Source organism: Monodelphis domestica, chromosome 3 (genome assembly GCF_027887165.1).
Source record: "Monodelphis domestica isolate mMonDom1 chromosome 3, mMonDom1.pri, whole genome shotgun sequence".
Classification (NCBI taxonomy): domain Eukaryota; kingdom Metazoa; phylum Chordata; class Mammalia; order Didelphimorphia; family Didelphidae; genus Monodelphis; species Monodelphis domestica.
The window spans coordinates 319,119,977-319,143,153 of NC_077229.1; the positions used below are offsets into that span (position 1 = coordinate 319,119,977).

Consider the following 23,177-nt stretch of genomic DNA (forward strand, 5'->3'; position numbering starts at 1 on the left):
CCACTTTTCTTCTTTTTTGTTTTTCCCATGTTAAATTTAGAAGCTTGCAACCAATAACCATCCTTTTCAAGGAGAAAATTATATTCACTAGAGTGAAATGGATTTTGGTAATTCTTTCCTCTCACTTATCACTTGGATGGAGGAGAAAGTTTTCTGACTGCTCATTAATATAGCACATGCATAAAGAAAATGGATCCCATTTCCATGAAAATTACTTTTATATTATTTTAAAAAAGTTTAAGTGGCTTGTGTGGAATAGAACAAAATCATTTTTAAAAGTCCATTTGCCCTGATTTTGTGAAATGTCAGATCAATTTCAGCTGTCAACAGGCATATTTTTATATTTAATACTTGACTTGTGAAGTAGACTAGACCCTTAATTTTACTCTGTGGCAGATTTTAAATTTGTAATATTAAAATAGAAAAATATTAATATTTTGTTGTACTTTGAAAGTGGTCATCTAATTGATCTAATCCATTTGTTAATGCCATTTCAGTGCTTATGCTTCTTTCCTCACCATTATAATTACTGTGACAAGCATACCATTGCCTCCACTTAATTCCTCTAGATTCCCCAGAAAAGGGGGAAATTTTCTGACATCCTAGGCTAGCAGTTGACAACCAGAGGTCCTTGTTCCTGAAGAGTTATTTGACATTTTTGTTTTTAAAATTTTCCCTCAAATAATTTAACCCAAATTTATACTCCTCGCCTTTTCTTCAGTTTTGTATTTATATTCCTATCACTCAGTACAGATTTTGATAAATTTCAAATGCATAACAAATTATTTTTTATTCATTCACACAGCCATCAATTTATTTATGATTTGTGCAAATTCCTCCTCTCTTATCTATAATATTCACAATAAATATCTCTTATTGCTAGAAGAGTCTGCCTCTCTGGTTATTTGTGTTGCTTCAAGCCTCAAATCAGGTGCCATGACCATGAAACTTTCTCTCATCTTTCCAGTTTTTAGTGACCTCTCTCATCATGTTTTTTTCTGCTCTACTTACAGTATCTGTATACATGTTGATTCCCTCAGTAGAGTGTAAACTCTTTCAGGAATGGCACCTGGCACAGCAATGACACCTGATATTCAGCAAATGTTTTAAAAGCTTATCATATTGCTGTGACTGAACTGAAAGTATAAACATTGATTGAAGGAAGAGGAAGGAATTTAGTCAAATACCCAAAAGGAAAGAATGTTATTCACAATAGCATTTTTTGATTTTCAAGATTTGAGCATTTTAGCAAAATCTCTCATCCTCAATATAATAAAAACAACCATTTTCTCAAAAAGGATGTTGCCAAGCAGAATGGCTCAGCACTGAGTCTATAACAATGACCCATGAAGCTTGAGGGATTTGTGATCTTCACATATTAGTACTATTTAAATTATATGGATGAAAGAACTGCAGTCAGTTATTCCTGGAGCATGATGAAAACATTATCTCCAGTAATACACAAATGCAGACCCATGATTAAGCAATGCATGTATGGGGCGATATTTTTGAGGAAATAATTAACTGAATAACATTATACTTCCTGAACAAGAGAATGCATCTTTCCAGTGGGTCATTTCACTAAAACAGAGACTGTCAAAACTAAAAAGAATGTCAGAGACCAAGTAGTCCAAGAGTTCCTAACTTGGGATCTATGGAACCTCAGGAACTATGGATAGATTTCAGATCTATGGACTTGGTTGGGGGAAATGCATCTATATTCTTTTATAATAAATTTCCTTTTAATCCTATGTACTTTAATTTATTAGTTGAAAGGCAATCATCTGATAAGGGGTCTATAGACTTTATCAAAATGTCAGAGGTCTATGACATGCCCCCCATAAGAACCTTCATTATAATTTCATTTTCCACTTCTAACTGAATAAAAATATCCTTTATACCATCAACCCATCCATTTGCCTCTTGGATATCTAAATTCCTTCAAAGCATGGCTCAGCACCACCTTCTTCTATATGAAACCTTTTCTAATCTCCGAACAGCTAGTCACTTCGCAAATAACCTTGTATTTATATATTTATTGTATTCATATTTATGTATGTTTCCTAATAATGTTGCATTATTCCCTATTAGAGTATAAGCTCTATAAGGATAGATACGATTTCATTTTTTCCATTGAAAATTCTAGCATCTATCACTGGAGATGCCACAAAAAACACAGTCCAACCTCATTCCTTCATTCTTAAAACAAAAACACAGAGGTATTACTGTGAATCGCATTCTTTACCTTTTGACCATCTCGACAAGCTCTCCTCCTGTCTTTGAATATATACTACCCATTCAAATGAAGCAATGTGTATAGGCTGACAAATGGCCCTTCAAATTTTTTCTTAAAGATCATCTCAAGTAACAAGCCTACTCCCTAGTGAACTCATTTTACTCTTGAACGGCCCATTGGTAGGAAATTACTTCTTCCAATCATGTTTTTTTCACTGATGAGAGGAATTTTTTTTAATAAATGTTTTATTCAAATCATTTGAGAATATTTAGTAGCTAGATATCCTGAAAGTCTTCTTTCTCAGAATCCCCATAGTTTTTAATGTGTGATAACTTCTTTTAGTATGTTTATTATTTTTCTATCTGTTGATGTTATTTTCAGTCTTCTATTTCTCTTCCTTCTTATCTTTTTTTGGTCAATTTACTCCCAATTTGTATATTCTTATCTTCCCTTCTTATATGATTAAATTTCATATCTTTCTATCTCTTTCCTTGACTTCCTTTTCCATGTCTAAATAGCTTGTATAATAATGTTAATCACTTTTTTCTTTCTTAAATCATCAACCTTATGATGATTTCCCTACTACTTATATGCCACTTGATAGAAGAAACATGGTATAGTAAAAAAGCAGTCATTTTGAAGTCAGAAAATACAAATTTGAATCCTGGTTCCTATATTTGCTGTATAAATCTAGAAGATCATTTAACCACTTTGACTTTCTGTTTATTATCTATAAATTCATATTACTTAACAACTTCTATTTCCATTTAATATAGCTTCTATACATTGATTACATTGATGGAATACTATGCCTTTGTTTTGACAGATTAGATATAAAATAAATGACAGTGATAATAGAATGTTATAAATAAAATAGAAATTGGGCTAACTTTTTTTCCTGAAAGAAAATTATAATAATCTGTCCCTACAAAGAAACATATCTTGGTAGTTTTAAAAATTCTCATATTTCTATCTATATTATTGAATGATATTATTAGAATAGTAAGACAAAGTCACCCGTTATATCTTCAAGTGTTACTACCAAGGCAAGATAATGTCCACAGATCCTTCTGGAAAGGATGAGACATGTGGAGAAATATTTTAAATGAGGATTAATAAGAAAGTAAGGGGGAAACTAAGAAAGAGGGAGAATGAAAAGTGATATTGTAAAATAATAGTAAAGACCAATCAGCCTAAGAATGAGAAAATTCAAAGATAAGGTTCAAATGTGCCACTAATTACATGCATAATCCTGGACAAGTTCTTTATATGCTGAAGACCACAGTTATTTGTAAAATTAGGGCATTTGATCACATAATCCTTCAAGTTCTTATTTGACATATATATAAGATATATAAATATATCTTCTATAACTGAATAATTGCAGTGCTATAGGCCATCTGTATGTGTGACAATATCACCTATGTATGTAAATTTAGTTGCATTTTTAATTTTAAAAAAATCAGCACTCATATTTTCAGTGTTAACAAACTAATATGCCTTTAATATAAGTTTAATCTGAATAGTTTTAATTAGACTTTGCAATCTCTGAGGTCAAGACATTTCCTAGAATTGCTTAATAAGTTCTAACAAGAAGTGTTAAATAGGCTTGTCAAGCTTTGAAAGTGTAATGAAACTACTGTAATCACCTCATTAAAACATGAATAATCTCCCAAAATATTATAGAAATGATGAATTGATTTTCTGTATTACATTAGTGTTGTAATGAGTTTGTGCATATACAATTTTTAAAATGGAAGTGATTACAAATGAGAAATCTAGAATTAGAGATGGTATAGAAACCTGATCTTTCCCAGTGGATTTTTTGATGCTCATTAAAATCAACAGGAGTTATATCAGGCAAGAAAAAAATTACTTATCTACAACTGGGCAGTCGCTCCTTTGTAATTTCCAGATTATGGTTATTTACTAGTGCATGTCTCTATTTTCCTATATTTATGTGTGTTTATGTTATATTTACTTACTGTAGGAGAGATATCATCATCATTACAGTCTATTCATAAAATGTTTACTATGTGCTAGGCACTATATAACATGTTTACAATTATTGTCTCATTCGTTACAATAATCCGGTGAGATAGATGCTATTATTATCCATACTTTTAAGTGGGAAAAGTGAGTTAGACATATGAAATAATTTTCCAAAGTCACACAGCAAGTACATACCTGAGATTCAATTGGAACTCAATTCTTCCCAAATCCAGGTCCAGACTTCTGTCCATCGTACCACTTATCTCCACTAATTCATCATCTGGTTTATCTTGTAATTCTAGAACAATATTTCTGACAAAAAAATGTAAAGTAAATTCTTGAAAAATATGGCAGATAAATTAAGGAAAGAAGACTTTATAGCTCACTGGTATCGTAAAATTTTGAAATATTCAGAGTTGTATCTGAAATGAGTCAAATACTTCTATTTATCATTGTGCAATGTAGATAGTTTCATCTTTTTCTAATAAGTACTAAAAAGTTTGATTTTGAATATATCAATGGAGAAATTTTCAACAAGTTGAAATCTTTTCTCTTTGTCTTTAATTAGGAAATTTAGGAGTCATTTATTGGACTTGCCCAGGGTCACATAGCTTTTAAGTGTATGACATCAGATATGTTAGGTCTTCCTGACTCCAAGCCCAGCATTCTATCCACTAAGCCACCTAGTTGCCCTAATAATTATGATAGTAAGATTTTTTAATTTTTCAATTAATAGGAATTTATTTTGCTTCCCTCATTACCAAATTTAAAAGAAAAACAAAATCCTGGTAGCAAACATGCAACAAACAAAACACAATTTCAAATTCATTGTCCATATCCAAAAATGTACAGCATCTTGAATCCATCACCTCTCTGTAAGTACATGGGGGTAGAATAAAATTTAAATCCTTTGGAATCGGTTGATCATTGCATTTATCAGAAATCTTGTTTTTCTTTTATTTCTTTTTTTCCTTAAGTCTTTCAAAATTGTTGGTCTTTACAGCATTATTATGTACTTTGTTCTCCTGGATCTATTAACTTCATTCTGTATATGCTTATATTATTCTTCCCAAATATCTCTGAACCCATCCTTTTCAAATGTCTATTGAAATGAGAGGGCAGCTGGATGGCTCAGTGGATTGAGTCAGGACTAGAAATGGGAGCTCCTAGGTTCAAATCTGGCCTCAAACACTTCCCCACTGTGTGACCCTGGGCAAGTCACTTAACCCCCATGGCCCAGCCCTTTCCACTCTTCTGCTTTGGAGCCAATACACAGTATTGACTCCAGAATGGAAGGTAAGGTGTTTTTTTTAAAAAAGGCTATTGAAATGAAAGATAAAGATGTTAAAGTTATCATTAAGTAATATAATAATATATGTGTGTATATGTATTTAATTGAAAATTAATTTAATAATTCAGTAATTAAATAATGATAGCATACATATTCTTAGAAAGGTAGATACATTTTATGGAAGGAAAGGAATATACATATGTAATCTGAAACAAGATTTGAGAATTAATATTAAACTCAGATTAATGTTTTTATAATAAATTTCTGAATTCACATATGATCTTTCCTGCTGCTATGAAATAGCTAAAGTAAATTTTTTTTCAAAAATTCATTCTTGAAAATATTTTTCATATTTACTGAATCATTAGAGATAGATATTGAACTTGAAAACATTAAATGAGGTAGTAAATGCAAATACATGTAGATAAACACATATGCATATATAACAAATATACACATGCATATGAATATATTTTATATATGTATATGCAGACAAGATATGTGGATCAAAATTCTTAGATAATTTTTAAAGCTGGAAAAAAACTACATTGGCTCTATAATCCTTCTTTACAAAAAAAGAATAATCTTATACTTTGTTGTTGACTATCATATTCATTCAAATAATTTTATCCCTTTTCTCATGTGTAAATCTAGTTGAAGTAAAAATTAATGAGAAATCACTTTTTTCATTTATGCATTTTGGTTAAAGAAAATATTATCAATAAAGATTCCACTTTTAAAGTAGATATGTCAGATAAATCCTCACACGGAGTATATTTATTATTTCCCCAGAAAAAAGTGACTTTCAATTTTTAACAAATATTTATTGAATGCTTACCAAATTCCTTGGTAATATACTAAGATATGAATAAGTTAATCAATTAATCAAAGCATTTTTAAGCATTTACTATATGCAGAGCACTGTGCTAAATACTGGAAATGGAAATAGAAAAGGAGAGAGAGCATCTGTTCTTTGGGATCTCACATTCTAATAAGGAAGAGAACAACATATAGGAGATTTCATCTTTAAGTCATATGGAAGGATCCTATGATCATTAGAGTTCAACAGCAAAACAAATAGTAATTCTTCTTTAAGGCTTTTTTCCATTGGCAAAATCATATGTTTCTAATACTGAACTTTTGACAATTCCATGGATGTTAATATTGGAAACTTTCTTTTCTGGATCTTCAGGTCTGTGTGGTAGTTGGGAACTACAATTTCTGGAATGCTTTTATCTTCTCATTGGTGGCATTTGGATAGTTATTGGTGCTGGTGACAAAGGTGGGACCCTTCTTTATAGATGCAAGAACCATACTGGAAACAGAGCCAGTTGTCAGAGAGGGATGGGGAACTGGGCTCTAGGACCCAAGATCATGGATTGTCTCTACTGGACACTGACTATAGGTGGTGGTTGTGATGACGGCACTGTGTTGATAATTATATTGGCTTTATGTCTTCAGATTTCCCTGTTGCTTCAGATAGCTCTGTAAATGAAAAAAAAAAAAACCCAACTCTCCCAAAGTCTCCTTCTTCGTGGTACTTACATTCTATAGGGCAGTGATGGCAAACCTTTTAGAGATGGAGTGCCACCCTCAAACCCACCTAGTCTGAGTGCCATGCCTGCTCTCCCCAGAAACCATGTGCCATGTATTTCCCCCCACTGAGTGTAGGTGTGCCCCACCCTCCTTTAGCCCACATAGGGTAGGGAGAAAGCACTCCTATTGAACCGCTGGGCAAAGGGGAGGGTGATATGAAAAAATGTCATCAGGCCCAATGGAAAGGGGGAGAGAAGTAGCTCCACCTAAGTCTCTCTGCCTTTCTAATGATGAACTCTGGCAGAGGGGGAGGGTGGGTGCATGCCCACAGAGAGGGCTCTGTGTGCCATCTTTGGGACTTGTGCCATAGGTTCACCATTACTACTATAGGGGGAAGCAATAGGTGTTCATATAAATTGCATATATATATATATACATATATATATATGTAGAAAATATATGAAAAGTAATTTTAGGATTGGCATTAGGACTTGGGGAATCAGGGAAGGCCTCCTTTAGAAAGTGGTTCCTGAGTGAAACTTTGAAGAGACTAAAGATCCCAAGAGTCAGGGGTGAGGACTAAGTGTAGGGTAGACATGGTAACCAACCTGACCAAAGTCTCAGGGATAGAAAAATGGAATATCAAATAGTCCTGACAAGAGTATGACATGCAAGAAATGGGCAGGGTTGTAGTGGTGGAAGTAGTAACTATAATCAGCTGGGAAATTTAAGTGAGAGATAAGTTGTGAGTGCCCTTGCATAACAAAACAGCTAAATTTATTTTTTATCCTAAAGGTAATAAGGAATTAGATTTAGGGATAAGAATTAAAACTATCCTTAATTGTTATAAGAAACTTCAAAAAGTTGAAACTCTACCAATGTTGGTCTTTATCTTCTTTGCATTTTAAATCTTAGCCAGACTCCTTGGCTTCTGAAGAAGGATCTGCTGAATTATTTTGATAAGGGATATGGTCAACCTTGGCTTTACACATATCACTTTGGCATCTGTGAGAGGGAAAATTAGAGAATGGATTAGATTCTAGAGCAGTGATGGTGAAGCTTTTAGAGAGGGAGTGCTGGGCACCATCCCCATCCCACCCCCCCAGAGTGAGTGCTATTAGGTGCTCCCTGTCCCAACCCTTACCCCACATAGGGGAGGAAGAAAGCACTCCCATTGGGCTGCTGGGCAGAGGGTCAGGCAATGTGAAAAAAAATGTCATCAGGATTGATGGAGAGGGGGAAGGGAGCAACTCTGTCTGAGTTCTAGTAATGAACTCTGCAGGGGGATGGGGCGGGTGAGCAGCCACATGCCTACAGAGAACACTCTTAGTGCCATCATTGGCCTCAGTGCCATAGGTTCACCATCACTGTTCTAGAGGCAGTATAGAGTCATGGAAAGACTGTTAGACTTAGAAAGGCCTAAGTTTTTAATTTCTGCCTCAAATGCTTATTAGTTGTATTTTCCTGGGAAAGTCATGTCTCCTCTCTGGGATTAAGCAAAATGAGCAAGCTGGATTTGATGATCTATAAGATAATTTCTAGCTTCAAATCTATGATCCTACCTTGAGAAGGGAGATATTTAAGATAATAATTACAACCATAAAACTACCTCAATAGACTAGAGAAGAGGTATTGAGAACCTGAACTGGCTTGGAAATCAAATGAGTAGAAGGATGAATGAAAGATGAGGCAGAGTTGATAATCTATTACCTGTGAATGAAAATAGGTTCCAAGAAAAATTTTCTCATAAACTTCAGGAAATTATTTACTTTTATCTGCATTATGTATAAAAAAATAGTTTAAGATTTAATTGTTCAAAATTATTTTGCATCTAGAAAGATAAGGAAGCTGCTTCCTCTTCTGGTAAGAAGTCTTTGTAAGCCTAGTCCTATGTCAGTCTATAGGAGGTACCTCTTTGGGGAGAAGTATCTCTGCATTATGAAGGAGCCTGAGAGTACTTGTTGAACATGATATGGAAGTACTTGATCACTTACACCACAGATTCAGTTGTAAGAAAGGAGGACATTTATCTATTTCTTTTGACCAAGTACTTTGGAAAAAAATAAATATTCTAAGTATAGTTTTTCATTTTTAAAGTAAATATGTGATATAAATCCTCATGTAGAATATTTTAATACTTTCTCAGGGACAAATATTTTTGAATGAATGAATAATTTATTAATGACTATAAGCAAAATACTGTGCTAAGTACACACATAATTTGATTCATTCATAGAACCTATATGTGGTAAACAATGAATACTTGTTCACAGAATGAAAATCACCTTCAATCTATCATCATACACATGTATGAGAACTATTTCTAACTAGGGACTGGTTGGATAGATTTCTTATAGTATTAAGTACTAATATATATATATATATATATATATATATATATATATATATATATATATATATATATATATATATATATATATATATTTCTTAGGTTAGGGATTAGTTAAGTATATGTCCAGGAGATAAAAGGATTTTACTGGCCCTGTCAATAATTTCTGTAAAGTCATATGAGATCCAGTGTAAACCACAAAGAAAGTCCAAGCCTGATCCTAAGGCAAATCAGGAATCTGATTTTTAAAAAGCTCTATGTAAAACAAGAAAACCAAAGGAAAAATTCTTCTTACGTGATAACTAGGCTGATGACCTAAGTATTAGCCTCAACTCAATCATAATTAAAGTCTGCACCATCTCATGCCTAAGGTACTGCAGAAGCCTTCGGTTTAGCCTCTTTGCCTACAGTTTTATGGACACTTTATAGTCAATCTTTCACTCAGTTACCAGAATAATCCTCCTAACATACAGTTCTGACTATGTTACTGTCCTCCTCATTGAACTTTTATGTCTCTCTTTTACCACCAGGATCAAATATAACATGCAACATTTGGTTCTTGGAGACTGTCACAGACTGACTTTTATACCTTTCTAGTTTTCTATTATTTTACTAAAGCTTTCCAAATCCATCCATGCCAGAAACAAATCTCTGGCGTTGCTCCTTACACATGATCAAAATCTGAATTTTCCAGTTGTGCCTCCTTGCCGATGCCTAGAATGCTACAATTCCCAAGTTTTGCTTCCTAGCTTCCTAGTATTCCTTCAAGATTTAGCTCAGATTGAAGCATGCTATTTTCACTTTATTTTCTCTATTATTTTTCTCTAGTGTAGGTGATATGTGTCTTTCTTGACAACATGATGAACATGGAAATATGTATCATATGATAATACATATACAACCTATACCATAGTACGTGGCATCTTGGGGAGGGTAAAGGATGAAAGGAAGAAAGAGAACATGGATCACAAAATGTCAGAAAGGCAATTTTTAAAAGTTATATAGGCATGTAATCTGGAAAATTTTTAAAAAGAATTAAAAAAAAATTAAACCCAACATGCCCTCCCTCAAAAGACTCATCTGAAATCCCACTTCCTGTGAAAGAGACCTTCTGAGGTTCTTTCTCCTGAACCTTCTTCCCCTCTTCTGGCAAGCTGTTAATTGCTTTGCTCTTAGATCATTTTCTCCTTATTCTTCACTGTTGTTTATCCCATTTGATAATACTTTCCCTGTTGTCACCCCTATTAGTATATTAGTTTCTTGAGAGCAGAGATCTTTTGTATTTTGACTTTCTTCTTAACACCAGCACTTAGCATAATACCTTACTTAGATATATAGTTAATAAATCTTTGTTTGCTAGCAAGTGATTTAATCTCCTTGATAAAGAGATTTTGTCTGTCCTTGAGAAATATATACATACAAACTTTTACTTCTATTTTATAAACCAGAGGTGCTCCATAATTATCCATTTGGATCTCCACCTAGTTTATTAACCAAATATCCAAATAGAGAAATTGATGTTATATTACTAATAATATTCTGGAAGGTAACCATCTAGATGTGGATTTTTTTAACTTTTCGAAGTGAAGAAATGAGTTTTCTCACCATTTTCAAAGAGAAGCTCACTTGACCAATAAAAAGAAAAAAAAAACTTCTATATTTTTTTGTATTGCATTTGTATTACAAAACACTGGAGATAATATCTTTCAATCAAATTATGACTTCTTCCTTAAGTTATGTCTTAAATCTGTCCTCTAAATAAATAAATAAATTGTATGTAAATTTCCCCCCAGCTTAAAGATGGAACCCAAGAGTAAAGGATTAAAACAGCAGCAACAGCAACATAAGAAGCTTCTAGCAGCAATGTTATCTCAAGATTCTTTTGAATCCATCCACAGTCCCACTCCATCTGTAACTGAAGAAGATATTGACAATGAAGATGATGCAATGGAATTGCTGGGTAATTTTAAAAATTAATCATTCATCTTTTTTCCTTTTTTTCTTGTATTGTAAAAAGTGATTTGATGAAATGATGTTAAAAACTTAGCCTTTCCTTTAGGGGAAAAAGCTACTGCATGCATTTACTTGTCAGTCATTCACTGAAAGTTGTAAGCCAGTTTAACTTAAAACAATAATTTCTCTCCTCCTAAACAAATTAATTACTTATCAGAAGAAATTTAATCATTGTTTATGCAATATACTTTCATTTCACCTTTGCCTCTGGCTATTTTTAAATCAAGTTTTATTCTGTGTAAATGAAGGGGAAATGCAAACTTGACTACAGCATGCTCCATTAGCATTTTTGGTTGGCTTCTGAGAACCTATTCTTTCTATAAATATATATCTGAATATACATATTCAGTATATTCAGTCATCTCTGCCCACTCATCCCAAAATAATTTGCTTTGTTCCAAGGATATTTTGGAAAATGGAGCAAGGCAATAAGTTAATTAATGTTCTTTGCTATAAAAATGTAACCCATTTTAATGAGTTTTCATTGGACAAGGTCTTTGAAAGGTATCTATCTATAAGGTATGATAGTTCAACATAAAACTCATCAATATAGTGTGTGTTAAAACACATTTACTTATTGTTTTGGGAGTATTACAACTCTTAGCCTATTCTCTCATATTTGTCTTCTTTTAATAAAAACAATTGTGTTAAGAGAACCACGAAAAATGAAGGAATATAATTTCATTTGATCAAGAGCAACATGCAAATTCAGAAATATTGCTTATTTAGATGATGATTATTTCTAATTCAATCATGATTTTACCAAAACAAAAAACAACTTCCATATTGTCACCAGAATTGTATGATGTTTGATCACATTCAATTAATAAGAGAATGATATAACTACTGGAAATCTCTTGTGACTTGAAATATTTTAGATACTTTCTTAGATATTTATTCCAAACTAATGCAGAATAAGATGTTTTCCAATTTTTTAAAATATTGGTTTCATGTGTTAAAAACAGTAAAATACAATCTCTCTAATTATATCATTTGAGAATTGTCTCCTTTTCTGAACCACACATTCATTTGGTCAAAATTGATAGGTTCTCTATTATTTTCCTCAATTAATAATGATTGCCTTTACTGCTATAACAGGTATACAAATACACACACATATACAGTTATATACATGTACATATATTTGACTTTTGGTTTACTAGCGTGTTTACTTTAAAAGAAACCAATTAATATTAATAAGATGTTATCCTCAAGTGTATTGATAATATATGAATAAACATTTGTATATAACAACAAAAACAATGAAAAACTCAACATATTTTTTAAAAATGAGTAAGCTGTTATGGGAAATTGTTATTGTTATATATCTCCATAAAACTGATTTTGGTTTTGCTTCTTTCATAGAATTTTAGATCCAAAAGGGAACTTCAGGGATATTCTTTCCTTCCACCTTGTTTCAAATAGGAGAACATAAAAAATCAGAAAGACTTGTGGTATTAAGAATCTTCAGGGATAGAACTTTTATAAATTTGCATAAATACCCTTTCAGAGTAACTGTTATAAGATACTCTAAAATTATCCTTTAGTCTCTTGATGTCTTCTTGATGGACATTGCATAACAACATACAGTTAAAATATTCCATATATTTAATACCATATTCGCCTCCACACATATAGCTTCACTCAATCACACAAACATTTCTTAAGCATCTGCAAAATTTAGGGTATTATACATAATGCCAGTTTTACTAAAAGAAAGAAAAAGGAAAAAAAGAGAAGTTCTTGCCTTCATGATCTCATATTTTCAACATCCAAACTATTTAGCTGTGATTTTGTATTTTGGTTGTTTCTCTTCCACAAATTGAAATTTCTTTAATTTCCTGATAACTGATAACTCCTTTTGAAATAGATAATCTACTGAACAATAGTTTATTAATATTTAGTTTTGTGTTGTCCTATTACACTCCTACCCCCACTCTTCACTCTTAATGACAAAAGTCTGTGATTTCCATTTGTTATAAGTGTTTGGAAGTATCTCCACTGATCCATATGATATTTCAGAACTATTACTTCTTAAGAAATATTTCCTCAAAACATTTTCTTTTAAAAATCCATATAATCTTAGGGCATTGGGTGGAGACCTCAAGTCAGGAAATACTCTTCATAGTTGTACTTTTAGCTCTTAAGTGCCATCTATACAGACATATAGCTAGAATTAGGAGAACACAAAGGATAGAGTATGACAGCATGAATAGTCTAGACTCCTAATTATTTGATGGTTCAACTGAGATTTCTCTGAAATTATTTGGAGCCTTTGGAATTGGCATTTCTATCTTAGAGGTATGTGATTTGTTACTTTAGCCTCCAATTGGCAGTAAAACAGTAAAGATTATGTTAAAAAAATCTAGAAAAATACCTAGAACATAAATACCCTTTCAACATAACAGTACATATTGATTTGAAAAAAATAATCTCATTTGAAATTATTTTTACTTTATGTGTGCTAAATATTCTAGAGTTGCTTTTTTCTTTCTCAAATATGTATTTATTTAATACATAGCTTCATTCAAAGAATCCTTTCAAAGGTTTTCATCAGAAGCTCTTAACTTTGGGTCTCTGAATTTATCTAAAAAATAATTTGGTAACTATTTCAGTAGAACTGCTTACCTTTATAATGCTATATATTTTGAATTGTATGCCCTTAAAAAACAATCTGAGAAAGGTTTGTAGACTTTATCTGATAATAAAAGGGGTTTATGACCCCAAAATTTTAAAAATCACTACTCTAGTTAAAGATTGTATAGATTAATAATTGTTGAAGATAATTTTATTTATCCTTTCCTTTTCTAGAAAGAAAATAACCTTCCATAATACTCCTTGATTCCCTTGCCTCCTAAAAGATTTTAAATGCACTTTTTCTTTGGTTTTTGTATTACTTCCATGAAATTAGAAAGGATAGCACATATATTTAAATATTTTCAGGCAAGTCCAAATAGCAAAACTGTATTTCCTATTGGATATTAAATTTTAGGATACAAGAAAAATAAATGAATAATGGAATGATTTTTAGATCTGATACCTCCTAATTCATTAAAAATATTATTGCCTCTATAGCTAATGAATTTCAAATTCAAGATTGGTCATTCAATGACCATGGAAAAACTAGTATTTTTTAAATTTAAAATTAAATATAAATCTTAAATAAAATTCTGTTAAATAGAATTATTTTAAAATAACTAGTATACCTTCATATTTAAAGAAATTGTGATGAGACAGTTTATAAAATGCAATTTTTAATTAATCTGCTTTGCTTCATTTTTATATATATTTTTCTTAGAGGAATATGCATGCATATATAGTTAATTTAATGTTATAATAGCAAAATAATTGTCCTTCTGCAAAATTGATTGAATTGAAAAAATATCCAGGTCTTCAACTAATTAGAAATCATTTTTAAAAGACTGAATATTGATTTATTCACTGATAAATTACAAATAACATAATTAATTGTATTAACCGAAGAAAAACATGTTTTCCTAATATAGTCATACATCAGAACTTTAGAGTTCCTTGGAACAACACTAGCAGAATGCTAGTGAAAATTATATATATAAATTTGTTTGTAAACATATATATGTAATTTTTCTCCCATTAAATATAAAAAACCTTTCCAACATTTTAAAAGAATTTTATGTTGAATTCTCTTCCTCCTTTCCCCCAAGCCCCCACTGAAATAGATCTTATATATATTTTCCATGTGTAATCATGTATATAAAACATTTTACATATTATTCTTTTTGTAGAAGGAAACAATAAAAAAATTAAGAAAGTGAAAAAGCAATTAAATAATATATTAAAATGCAATTTTATTGCCCATAATTATCACAACTTGAATTAACTACCTAGGATAGTGTTAACATCAGTCTTTATTATATGCAAATAGGTGTATTCCAGAGCAGAGGGTTTTTTTTTTCTCCTCAAACCCTCTATAGTATTTTTCAAAATTTAGCAAATCCACATTTAGAAAAAATGGAAAGGTAAACATGGCTCCCTCACCTGAGTTGAATTACCTCCCACATACCCTTATATTTCCAGATGCATGAAGTACAATTATTATCTCACAGACATGACTACTACAGTCATGAATTACCTCAATTTTGTGGAAGAATCTTCCAAAAAGTTCTTTTGTTTTTCTAAAATCTGAACTCTATAGTACAGAAATGATGCTGGTATGATACTTAATAATCATCAAAGAAGAAATATTGGATCTTGATTGACTGAATCTTCACATAGAATTTCATGAACTATATTAGCATTGATTGCTATTCGCTTTAAAATGTAAGTCCAATATGAATTTTCTTTCGTATCAATTATGCCATCATTGCAATCATTTCTTCCAGCAATTTTATTAAACATTTACAATCATTGTGAAAAAATCAAGTATTCAATTTATTCATTGTGAATATATTAAGTAGCAACTAATTTCCAGACACTATATTAGGTTCAATGGATGCAAAGACAGAGATGAAATATGGTTCTTGACTTCAAGGAGCTTACATTCTCCTGGGGCATACAACCAACTAAATAGATAAGAAAATACAACATCATTACAGTAAAGAAATAGTAAATAATTTCGTGCCAGGGGAAAGCAATTGGTTCTCTTCACCTTTCTATCCCTATGTACTCAGAAATGAGTACTGTAGTTTTGTCCAATAGCTATAGAATGTGATTTGTTCTATAAAAATAGGTAACAATTAAATAATATTTGCAAAGCACATTGCAAATATAATTTCATTTTATCTCCATAACCTTCTAAGGAAATAAATGTTATTATTCTTTTTTTATTTTGCAAATGAAGGAACTGAGCCCAAGGAAGTTCAAATGAATTGCCCATGGTAACACAACTAAGTATCTGAGGATATCTTCCTTACTTTAAGTCTAGCACTTTATCCACCTTGCCACATAGCAACAGAAATGACTTGAATATTGCTTGCACATTGTGTTGACAAGGAGAAATCTTAAAATAACTTGCTGGTGCTGAAAAGTAAACATTTTCCTACTTTTTAGTTGTGTTACATGCCTCTAAGAAAATCAAAATTTAAAAAATTATGATTTTACTAATAAATGTTACAACACTATTTTGCTTGCATTTGAAGAACTGAAATGAGGGAAGTTATCTAGCTATTTCACATGATATGCATGTTTAAAAGGAGAGAGTTCTCCTTGTACAGCAATCATTTGGTAAATCCTTTTATAAAATGGAAAGTTCTTTTATAATGTAAAGAGTCACACTGATTGATCTGCTCTGACTTTTTTTTTTTACTAAATTGTTTTCTTTTAAGCTAGATAGCCTGTATTCCCCTTCATTGTTTATGAACAAAAGCAGCAATTATAGAAGAAAAAAAAACAATAATACTCAATGTATTTTAATGGACAGAAAATGAATGATTCAGATAGTTTTCCAGCTCTCTGGCTTTGGTTCTCCCAAATACTAAGAAAATCGAGAGTGCTGTTTGTAAATAAATTTGCTTCATAACTAAAGATGATATTTGCTAGCTTTGACCTTTTTTGAAAAGAGCACATATTTTGCACTAGAAAATTTGAGAACCCATGTAGCTATAGGAGAACCATTTTTAGAAGAAAGAGACCACATAACACAGTGAAAAGAGGTTGCTAGATTTGAATTCTGGGTTTAAGTCCTAATTTGACAACTACCTATATGACCGTAGTCAAATTTATGTCTGGAGTTCTCTATTTCCTCTACCACAAAACAAGGAAATTGAATTAGATAATCTTGGGAGTTCCTTCTAATTCTAAATCAGTAGCTCTATGTCTTACCTTAACATGCTGATGTCTAAACATCTCTAACTCCTTGTGGTTGCCATGTCTCCATACATCTCCATATAATTGTGCCATTATAAATTCATAAACTAGAACTGTGGCAACTATCATGATCCTTCCTATCCTCTGTTTCAGAAATAGAAAGAATTGCTCCTGTGAAATAACTATCCATAGGAATGGCAAGTGAAACATCCAGTTTGAATCAAATTGTAGCCTAAAATGAGATAAAAATAAATTTCAACCAATAGCAAGCATGCAATAGTTTTTAAATACTCAATTCTTTTTTTGTGGAGTTTCAAAGAGATTTTCTGAAATGATGTATGGAAATCACATCCATGTTATTACTATTTACCTTTGGTGCTTTTTTTGTAGAATTTATAAATCCATATTTTTAATTTGACTTTGGGAATTTGATTTTTAAAAATCTCATAAATTCTTTGCTCTAATCATTATGGCCTAAAATGCTTCCAAATTGAACATAATTGGGAACATACTACGTTTCAGATGCTCTAAAAGTTATGATTGTAGCCTGCTCACTTATATATTAGAATGATGGGTTTATTCATCATTAGCCCCTTCACTAGACCTGCAAGTCATGGGCATTTTTAACTATGATGTAAATTTACCAGATTCTTCAGTGGGAAGAGCCAGTAATACAAAATATTAAGCTTTTTTTAAAGGTTAATATAAAAAGATTTCGAAGTCTTATGAGATTTTGAAATATCTACTGGAAAAATATAAATAAACTTTATGATGCAGAGATATTACTTTGCTCCTTCTAACTGAATCTTCCCTTCTGATGTTAATTTGTTATTTATAGCACCTGGAAAAATCAAATATTACATTATAGTTTTAATACTAAAATTAGGCAAGCAGAATATGTTTCTAATATTTGCCTGAATAAACTATTTTCTCCATATTTCACCTCATCAAATTTTACTTGCATTTCAATTCTCTATTTACATCCATCAGATGATAAATATCACCTCCTGTATTTGTTGCTTTATGTTTAACACCCTATTTGTGTTACATTTTATGCATTTTTCTAGTAATAACTGGGAATATTGCAAAAGAGGATTGCATTTCAGAAAAAAAAAACACAAATCTCCATTTCCCCCCAAATAAAGTATACCACATGCCACAAAACTCGTTGAATTACCAGACTCATATGCTTATATCTGTGACATATAATAAAAATGTTATGTTGAACTATGCAAATTAAGGTAGGATAAAAGCAAAAGCATATTTGAAAAGATATTTAAGACTAGAAGGACACATTTTTTTCCTTTACTTAATTATAAATATATGGATTTATTATTATATATAATTATGGAATAGACATAATTACATATAAATATCTATGTACTAAAGAAAATATTTTCAGTTTTGTAGGAAGCTATTAATGATATGTTTAGCAGAAGAATTTGACAGAAAGGTGGCTTTTAAGTAAGCTTAGAACTGTTGGATGGATACTAGTAATATAACTTGATATTGTTCTTTCTCATTGAAAATCTACAATGGATTCATAGCAATTTTGGAGAAAAGGTAATTTAGATTTCTTTTTAGTAACTCTGGGTGTCTCGCATATATCATTCCTTCTTCTTTTAAAGGATTAATTCCAGAAAGTACTCTAGGAGAGTCCAGTGATCAATTGTAACAGAAGGGGAAGATCTGAGTTCTACTCTTGAAATTGCCACTGCAAAACCCTGGGGGAATTTCAATAACCTCTTTGAACTGCCATTTTGTCTTTGATAAAATGAAGATACCTGTCTGTCTGCATCACAGCATTCTTGTATAGCTAAAATGATGAGTGCTATGAAACTTTTAAAAATTTACAAACTATTCAATGCTTTGGAATTTAAAGTTTTAATTATTATTGTTATTAAATCTCATTTTTGGAAGGAAATTGGTTCTTGGTGAGGAATTTATGTGACTTAATATGGATCACACAGAAATTTGGGTACCACTCTGAATAATATCTCCATAGAAATGAATATTTCTGAAAAAAGTAGCTCTGACATTGTCCCAGACATGTTTATTGTCTTCTCTCATAATTTCTCAATAAAAACAACCATTCTTTGGCTCAAGCCAACCAAGCATAGGATCAAGAGCAAAAATACATATAAATGTGAATTTCACTCTAAGTAAGGTGATAAAAATGCTGAGAAAAGAGTTATCCTGTTTGAAATTTGCCCTAATTTTAAAATATGTTATTTATGAATACAGGGATTATAAAATAGTGAATATTTCAATTCACAAAATTCAAGTTTAAATGGCACAATTTTTATAATTTTGAATTAAATTCACTTTACAACCAAACTTCAGTACAAATTTCAAAAGAAATGTTAGATATCATTAAGATCGTTGTTGATTTATTGAAATAAATTGAGTTGTTGTGTCGGCTTCAAGTACTTAATAAAACAAATAGTAATGTTTTATGCACAATTAATTTGTATGAATATGAGGATGATTTAATTTAACTTGACTGAGTTCAGTAATTTTGTTGTTAGAAACTTCCCTAAAGTACTGCTAAACCATATATTTGATATCGTACAGTTTCTGTTATGACTTTGCATATAAGCATGATGAATTCCATACTTATTAGTATTTTAACGTCAAAAGCAATGGGTTGTAAAACTTATTAATGAGTTGTCCTCCAAATGTTGTATTTTAGAAAATGAGTTGTTTGTAAGTAGTACAGTGATGTGTTTAGTTTATTATGTATTAGATCATTGCTGCTAAATCACTGAGGCATCTCTGGATAAATATATTAAAATGTATATGATTGAAGTTCAATATTGACTTTTGTTCATGTTACCAGAACAATTGCAAGAACCTGCCAATTTTGGGGTATCTAAAAATATTTTCTTTCCTGGCATTGACACTTCACTGGAGATGAAAAAAAAATAAAGTAGGTAAATTGTTTTCAATGGTATTAACATGTTCAATTCATTGGTACAAATTATGAGGAATATTTTTAGGTTCCCTAAGTGGTTAGTACTATACATATATGTTTAGTATGCATATAAAAAACATTGTGGTTGGTTTTCAACATTTATATTCACTTATTCTTATTAAAGAAAGAATTCTAGTGAAGTCGGGAATAAACTTTTAAAAATTAAGGTTAGTGTCTATATACAAAGGAGTCCTTGAAAAATATGAGGGAATATTTTAATAGAAATCAACCTTCCAGAAGATTTATTTCTTCTTAGGTTTGTACATTTTCATTTTTTTTTAAATAGATTCAAATGCCTTATTGCTATTGTAAATTTTAAAAGAGCTACTCATCTCTTATACAAAAAATTGCCAATTTATATGGCTTTTAAAAGATTTTCAATTTTATGAATCATTTGCTCTAATTTATTTATAAAATTCTTTAAAAATTAATCATTTCATGATCTCTAAGCTTTTTTTTTGACCATACATTAGTTAGGTTTAAGGTATTTCCTATAGATGATTGGTTCTGTATATTGCTTATTCATTGTCTTGGTATGGCAACATTTCAAGAATTTATTATAAAACATATATTTATAAAATCACATTTTATATTTTTACTAACTATGAGAAATTTATATTTGCTTATTTTATTGAAGCTTTTGTCTTACATCAGCAGTAATTAAGTACATATAAAAGTGAGTAGAAAAACATGTAACAGGTACTATGACATGGTTCACCAACCTCATTTGTAGGTTACCCATTTACCTTCGGTATGTTTCTAGCATTTGCCTGAATAGATTATTTTCCCCATGTTCTGCCTCATTATATTAAACTTTCATTTCAATTTTCTACTTGCATCTCTCAGATGGTAAATACAATCCCTTTCATTACCTAAAATTTCAATATAACTGATTCATCAACTAAATTTAGAGCCCCCTCTTTCATTCATTATATTTCATTTAAAAAATCGTGAAGCCTCTTTTAACAATAGTGGTTAATTGTGTTTTTCTAATAAATTTCTTAATCTCCAACATTAATATTTAATCTACTAAATATATAATTAACAATGAAATTTCTAATAAATAGAGGCATAGGTAATTCTTTATCTATTGTCTATGCTCTAAAAATGGTCATAGCCAATCACTTCAAACACTTACTATAATAGCTGACAACTTATCTTCACTTCTGAAAATACAGTCCTATACCATTTAGTTCATTCAGGAAAAGAAATGCACCACACAAAGTCCCCTTCACAAGAAAGCAGTCACAATAGTGTTATGAAGAAGGTATATATCTTCTTTTTTTCTCTTTCATCTCTTTCTCCCTAAATGTGACAGGAAAGCAGTATCATCTGCTTTCTTTTTATGATTTTTCTTTATAAAATAGAAGCTGAGAAGACACTTCTTCTTCTATGCATTCTTTCTCTTTTCCTTCTCCATAGTTTATCTCATAGATCCTCATAGATAAAAATTAAAAATACACTCTTCCTAATACAATAGGGGAAAGAAACTTATGAAATAAAATTACAATTGTAACTCTTAGCATCTCTCCTTTTTAAGGATAGAATAACCATCTCTATGCTCTATAGGAAAGACTTAAAATAGGAGACAAATATAAATGTAGGACAAGAATGAATTTTTCTTGTTCATGAATATAATATTGGTCTTTTGTTCCTCATATTAATTTGGGAGATGAGCCATCAAAGAAGTTACTTCCTAGTCTGTTTAGAAATGACTTCCTTAATATACTGTCTTCTTCTTATATAGTAACACCCTATAATTTCCATTTTTTCTTTAAAGTCACAATTAATTTCTTAAAAGAATTCAACTAAATAAATCAACCCTGAACAAAGCACTGAGCCAGTAAATATCTTGGCTTTTCTTCATTCATTGACATGATAGCTAAGATAGGAGGTTATCAACTTTCATAAAAATAAATTAACTCTTTTCAGTGTTTTTAGAGTGTTGCTTTTAGGCATTGTCAAGGCAAGAATGAATATCTTACCTTTTGTGCAATTCTTTAAAAAATATTACAAATTATCAACATCTTTTATGAAATGTTAAAATATATGCTCTTATGATACAACTCCTTTGTTACCTACTTATCTCTACTAGGTCTTTCCAAATCTAGAAAATATTTGTTACTCTTAGAATATCACTCTTCCCTGTTTTCTTTTGATTCTATTGAAGCCATTTCTTTTCTGGATTCTAGAAAAAAAAGAGTAAAACCACAACAATAAGTGTTTAAACTTATTTATGCTCCAAATAACTTTTGTTTTCATTAGCAGAAATAATCACTGAAAGGGACAGCTGGGTCACTCAGTGGATTGAAAGTCAGGCCTGGAGAAGGGAGGTCCTGGGTTCAAATGTGGCCTCAGACACATCCCAGCTGGGTAACCCTGGGCAAGTCACTTAACCCCCATTGCCTAGCCCTTAGCACTCTTCTACCTTGGAACAAATACACAGTATTGATTCCAAGATGGAAGGTGAGGGTTTAAACAAACAAGCAAAAAAAGAAAGAATCACTGAAATGTCACTTTAAGAATTAGAAAGCACTTTAAACATATTACAAACATATATGTATGTATTATACAATGTTCATGTCATTTATTTAAATATACATATATTTGTATACCTATGCCTACATATAAACACATACATATATTACATGCATATAAAAATGCATAAAAAGAGACATAGACCTATATATATATCTATATATCTATATATATATATATATATATATTGTCCCACAAGTCTAAGGACAGTTTTAAGCTTTATTGAAACTTTTAGAATACCTTCTGGATGTAGTAAATTATTTTCTTCATAATGACTTCACTTTTCATTCAACTAATTGTCCCTTTTACAAAGGAAAATTCAACTTTATTTGGAATATTTAGAATCTACTACTTAAAAGAACTTTTTAGACATTTGTGCAAATGAAAGTTCATGATAGCTTCTAATTATGAAGAGATCAGGGTTTACAAGTGGGTCCAGGATAGTTTCAGGGTGCATCTTTTT

At 31.0% G+C, this 23,177-nt stretch overlaps 1 protein-coding gene across 3 annotated transcripts in view; it reads left to right on the top strand.

Annotated features, from left to right (window-relative positions):
- The window catches only part of C3H8orf34 (chromosome 3 C8orf34 homolog), a 463,675-nt gene that overhangs the window by 166,930 nt on the left and 273,568 nt on the right, over positions 1-23,177 (top strand). For all 3 annotated transcript variants that reach the window (XM_007487223.3, XM_056824041.1, XM_056824042.1), the window contains one exon: positions 11,199-11,365. In XM_007487223.3, coding sequence (XP_007487285.2) covers positions 11,199-11,365 — 167 coding nt within the window. The remainder of the gene's footprint in view (positions 1-11,198; positions 11,366-23,177) is intronic.